This window comes from Haplochromis burtoni, unplaced genomic scaffold, assembly GCF_018398535.1.
Source record: "Haplochromis burtoni strain Fernald_Lab_line unplaced genomic scaffold, NCSU_Asbu1 Contig_391, whole genome shotgun sequence".
NCBI classification, from domain to species: Eukaryota; Metazoa; Chordata; class Actinopteri; order Cichliformes; family Cichlidae; genus Haplochromis; species Haplochromis burtoni.
In genome coordinates this window covers 157,805-163,804 of record NW_024582752.1, presented here as the reverse complement: position 1 = coordinate 163,804, position 6,000 = coordinate 157,805, and the positions used below count along the sequence as shown (strand labels likewise).

The window sequence follows — 6,000 nt, the reverse complement described above, 5'->3', positions numbered from 1 at the left end:
TTGAAAACCTCACCTTTACTTCTCCACCGATTTTAGAGCAGGGACTTGTTTCTTAGTTGACAACCTCTTACTTCGTGGTGATGTAAAACTGGATAGTTTCCATTTCATGGCGGGCTTAAGCTTTGATGGTTCATGGGTGTTCCTGAACGCCCTAAAACATTCTAATATCTCTCTCTCTCTCTCTCTCTCTATATATATATATATATATATATATACACGTGTGTGTATGACCCTGAGTTTATGCCTATGTGGGTTTTTTTTTCTTTAAAGTCATTAGTAGACTGTACAATCAAAGAAAAAGAACAGTTCAAAGACAGCGTTAAAAGCCCCAAAGCACCATGTAGATCATGCACATCATGAGTGCATGTGAACTTCTGACCACAACTGTATGGGGATTGCTCCTTCATTTTATTTTGTAGCGGCGGTTGTCAGCATATATCATGTTAGGGCACTTGTAGAAAAGTATTATTTTACAACTCCGATGCGCTAAATAAAAAAAACCCCCAACAACTTCAACTGGAACTTCTAGACGAGAAGTAGATCGGATTCTCAGCCTTTGTTTCTACACGGACAGGGAAACGGGCGTATCATCACCGGAAACGTCCGTCGCCGAGCACTTTCCTTCCTTTTTCCGCGTGGAGCGAAACATAGATGGCATCGCGTAAGGAGTCCAGCTCAGTATCCAGCACAGCGATGGCTTCTACTAGCGGCACTTTGGACTCTCCCGTAAAGCAGATCCAGATTGAGGGACTGGTAAGTGTTAGTGTGGGTCTGTGTTACCAGCTTCTAACGAGCGGCAGAGAAAACGGTTGTTAGCAGATGTGTGCGTTACAGTGTGAGCATCATCATGGCGGAGAGATAGTACGAGGCCCTTTCTGGTTCTGTTTAAAGGGATAAAACGTGCATGGAGCCTTGTTATTCAGTTTTTGGTAAACAAATGAAAAAAAATTCTGTTTAGAGATTCCAAACTTACTAGCAGACTAATAACATGCTAATAACAATCGTCTTTTTGTTAGCCGGTGTGTAGGTTTCATTAAACGAAAGGGGTGTTTGTTTTTTGCACCAGGACTTCCCCGAGTATCAGAATTGTGTTATTGCCGGTGCTGATTTATTTATTTATTTTTTTTACGATGTAAAGTGTTTTAGAGGTTGCATTTGCTAGCTGTGTTTATTGTGGCAGACAACAGTACCTTCACTGTCAAATCTGACCTTTGTTATAGACCCACAGAAGGCCTGTGTGCCTTCCAACAGATCCTATTGTCTTGATTAAATTAGGCCCTTGTTAAGTGAGTCTTCTGAAGCAGAATTTGCTTTAGATGATGTTAAATCTCTTGTGGCTAGGTTAACAAAACACAGTAAATAAATCCATTTCCCCACTATTCTGCCTCTGCAGCACAAAAACTAACAAGTTACTGTTCTGCCTTTCCTGTTGGGACCTGGTGATACTATTGTCTCCCGTAACATACACAGCTAGAGGCCTTTGTTTCAGATTTGTTCAGACCTAGGGTTCTTGGGCACATGTATTGTAACAGTGTGCTGGTTTGTGTGGCTATTGTGTGTACTTGGACACAAAATTTACTTCCTCGCTGACTTGTTAGTAAGCTCTTGCCACTGTTCATTAACAGGTAAATAGTGGAACATGTTCAAACTGGACTTGAAACAATCCATGGCCCCTTTCCTGTCCTGTAGTACCTCTGCAGAAACAGCAGAGGACAAACTTGCTTCGCTGACGTTCTCCCTCCCTCCTGCCCTGAGTGGCACTGGACACAAAGCAGCTCTTTTTTTTCCTTCTTTTTTTTCCCAGTGTTCCTGAACGCAGTACCAAGAGTTAAACTTGCCAGCTGCTGCCTTCCTTTTATCTTGCTCATTAAAGGTGCCCCAGAGTCCTAGGCTCTAATTTCAAATCTGAATATTTCACCTCCATGTGTATTATTTAGACCCTTAATGAGATTTTCTTAATTCCTTTTCTCGGCTTTATCAGCCAAACATTTTAATCGCAACACTTAAATTAAAAACAGTCAGGAAGAGCTTAGTGTGCAGCCTCATTTGAATGGAGACTGCTGAAGGAAGGGTGTCTATTTCAGGTGGCGTTATGAAATGCGCTTCACCTGAATGCATTGAGATGCAGCTGTTGCTGTCGTGTTGCGTCATGACACGCCTGTCAGAGGTTTAGCTGGAGGCTTGCCCGTAGACAGCATCACTGCTGTTGTGTAGTAGAACTGAATTGTTTCCTTGCTTTTGAAGAGGTTTCAGTCACTGATGTTGCCACAGAAGTGGAGAGCAGCACTGCAGTGGGTTCCATTAAACACCTACTGAGATCACACAATTGCCTCTGTTGAGAAGAAGCCTCGATGCACGTCAGACACGCGTCTTATTCTTGTACCACGAATTAAGGAAAAGTCAGAGCGCTTTGTGCAGGATATTTTGGCACCGTGATTTGACGGTCTCACTGACTTGAAAGGCAGGGAAAAAACAAAGTAAGTTTAATCTTAACATTTCATGTAACAGTCATTTTCCACTCTCAGCAAGAACAGTCCCTTCTGTCCCCCTGGGGTTTTTAGATAAGCCTCAGGTTCTTGAGCCTGTGCTTGACAGGGAGGTGTCATATAATAATGTAGTACAGATCTGCTGCCATGCACACAGGAGATGACTTGCTATCCAATGCAGAATCATAGCTTTACATATATTCTTCTACATAGCACAGAAGCTATACGTCATGTTTACATGCTATTTATTTTAATTTGACATTCAGAGTTCCTTGATACACTCGCTGAAGCACTCACTGAGCAGGTACTTGAGCAAAAATAAAGCACGACTGCATCCGGTGCGGCTGCTCAGGTCAAACAAACTTGCATTGTTGAAATGTGAAGTAAAAAAAAAGAAGACTCGGTCAACAATAATCAGATTTCAGGCAGCTCACTGTTCCACAGTTGAGTTGGTTACCTTGCTGAGAGGTCGGAGGAGTGCAGCCTTTTGCCGAGCACTGTTGGTCACGGTGGCTACTGCTTGTTGTTCAGTCACATTAGTGACAGCCATGTCCAGCCATGTTTCACCACCGAGTGCTTTAGATGTGCGAAGGGAGAGAAAAGGATGAGTTTGAAATATGAATAAAACCCTAAACAGGGAGGCTAATATCAATAAAATTGTAATAGATAACAGTGATACTCCCGTTTGTGGTAGTAGGTGGCTGTGCCCACATGGGTGTGTGTGTGAAAGGAGGCACATCTATACCTAATATAGTAAATATTATAATATAAACTTTATCCACTGCTAATTAGTTGCAGGATCCCTTTGTGACAAATAACTAACAGACCAGTAATTAGCTGCCTCTCCAATGAGTCTCTTACCCCACTGTTAGATGCCAACTAAACCATCCTGGGGAGCAGCTGGCTACGGTGGTCCCTGTTCTGCTCCGCAGCCTTGATGGAGCAGCACATGAACCAGTCCTAAACCGGCTGCAGGTTCTGGTTAGAGTGGCCCTCCAGCTCGCAGCAGATCCTCAGAGCAGAACAAGGACTATTGTTGCCAGCGGCAGTCCAAGATGGCAAAGCTGGACTCAGTCTGACCGTGGGATGAGAGACTCTGAGAGCCATGAGAGCGACTGGTGAGTATGCCAGGAAGGAAACACAAGATGGGAAGGGGAGTAGCTGTTTAGCAACCGAACTTTCAAAATAAGACTGAGGAAATTGCTCGTTAGGAAATTGCTAGTGGATTGCGTCATTCTTTTGGGCAGGAAAAAAAAAAGGTGAAATGGGTAGATAGCCAGATATTATTGGGGCGGGACCTCTGTGGGGAAACCCTGGATAAGCATTTAATCACATGTTTTGCTGGATATGCTGTGAATTCCTCAATCATGGCAGATTATTCTCCTAGCAATGAAAATACTACATGTCAAGGGAATTAATGGCTAGACTTTGATCTTAAATTAGATTTAAAAAAAATTAATTAAAAATGACTAAGGTGTATTATGGTTTCAGATGAGGTGTTTCAAACATGAAACTGTGCACTGGTTTAGACCAGGCTGCTATCTTGATGGACTGTGCAGCAGACAGGACACATGATATGCATAAATATCCTCACTATAAATTAGCTGTATTGCTCTGACCTCTGTACTTTCCTTTTAGTTAATTTTTTGGATTATTTGTCTCCCCACATTGCTACAGCTGCTCCCATCGGTTGTTGCCAGAGTCAGTGGCTGCTATACATCAGTCTTGGACTACTTCACATTACACGCCAGACTTGGCCTAGCAAAATCAAACATGTTTGAGAAAGATCTCACCACGCCAGCAGGCGAAAGCTGGCAGATGAAGTGGGAATCTGCCGTGGTCTTCATCCGTGGCTTAACCCAACAGACGACTCCTGCCACACAAAAGTATTTTCTCTGTCAAATATTTTGCAGGCGGCGTTGAGTTTAGAGTCCGTTCACACTTCAGCAACGCAAAAAAGAAAATAAGGGTAAAAAAACAAAACCTCATTACGCGATCGTCTCTCTTGCTGTACTTTCTCATAACTTGAGCCCCGTTGTGGCAGGAATATAAGCCCCTTTGTGTGAGCGAGGCAGAAGATTTATGATAAGAATTAAAGGCAGCCAACAGGGGATTTAGACCGCAATTGATTTTGCACAATTCAATTTTAAGCTTGTTGATTTATAATGCACTGTCCACATATCAATCTTGGGCCTCTCCACATGAGGTGAGATCACTGGGTTAGCTGCCGGTGTACTGGATCAATAAAATTATTTGTGTGTGTGTGTGTGTGTCTGTCTGAGAGCGTGAGTAGTAGGGAGGGATGGTACTGGAGGGAGAGTTGGCATGTCTTTGTGGGCATGCAGGTTTGCACAGACGTTAAGCTTTCCAGGCTTTGCTTACAATACCTGATGGCATTTACTGAGCGCCAGGAAGCCAGTACTACAAATCCACTGAAACCTCCAGGCTTCCTTCCTTCCTTTTCTTGTAGTGCAGATGCCTCTTTGCTTCCTGTCTTTAAAGCATTTCTGTGGATTCAGGATTTCTCTCTCCCCCCCCCCCCCCCCCCCCCCCTTTTTTTTTTTTTTCTTTCTTTCTTTTTTTTTAAACCCCCATCGTGTTTAGCCCTATTTGTTTGACCTTGTTGGAGTTGTTTTTGGCCGACTGTCCATCTCTCGCCTCCTCCCTTTTCCAGACAGATGCTGTTTAAGTGTGCGATGAGCAGATCGCCAAGAGCTAGATAGCTGAAAGCATTGTGTATCCGTTGCTATCTGCTCTCAATGATGGAGGGAGACTAGAAAAGCTATTTGCTGGTGGGAAAAAAGAGCCAAAGCTCAAAGGGGACCGGGGACAGGGTAAAGCAGCCAATGCCACTGTTCCTGGAGACTTCGACTGTAGCCCTCCTCTCCCCTGCCGGATTCCTTCTTATTCTTCCTCGCTCTCTTTGCTACACCTCACCTACTGCCCCACTGCTTTCTTTTTGTCATCCGTTCCTTCATCCACCTGTTTCTCCGTTTCACATTTGCACTATTGCATTTCCTCGCTACCCAGCTCCGCCACCTTGCTCCCCTCCATCGCGCTCCCACTCAGTTATTTTGCTGTTTCTCCCTCCCTTTCCACCCGTGTCTCTCTTCACCGACCTATTGCTCAGACCTTCCTGCCCTCTCAGTCAAAAATGCCAAGGCAGGCAGGCAGGGAATGAGATTTGTTTTTCTCTCCACTCCAACCCATTTGGTTTTTCTTCTCCCGCCTCTAGCTCTTTTTACTTGTTGCATGACAGAGCCAGCGCTCTATTGAAATAAATCATCTCCCCGGACAAGCACGCATGTGTATGTGTATGTTTGCGCGCGTACGAGCAGCTGCCCGAGACCAGCGAGGGCTCCCTTATGGTGGTGTTGGCTCTTTTGTTGTGAGCATGGCTTTAGGACTGCCACCCTGCTCCTATGTGTGAATGTGTATGTGTGTATTATTAATGCCTCTGGCTGTGTCCTGCCCACACTGTTATCAGCGTGATTTATGCTCTCCCCCTCCACAC

At 44.4% G+C, this 6,000-nt stretch overlaps 1 protein-coding gene across 1 annotated transcript in view; it reads left to right on the top strand.

Annotated features, from left to right (window-relative positions):
* Positions 1–596: 596 nt before the first annotated feature.
* Positions 597–6,000, top strand: part of LOC102289470 (eukaryotic translation initiation factor 3 subunit H) — a 67,176-nt gene continuing 61,772 nt past the window's right edge. The window contains exon 1 of the mRNA XM_014340807.2: positions 597–753. Coding sequence (XP_014196293.1) covers positions 652–753 — 102 coding nt within the window. The 5' untranslated portion in view covers positions 597–651. The remainder of the gene's footprint in view (positions 754–6,000) is intronic.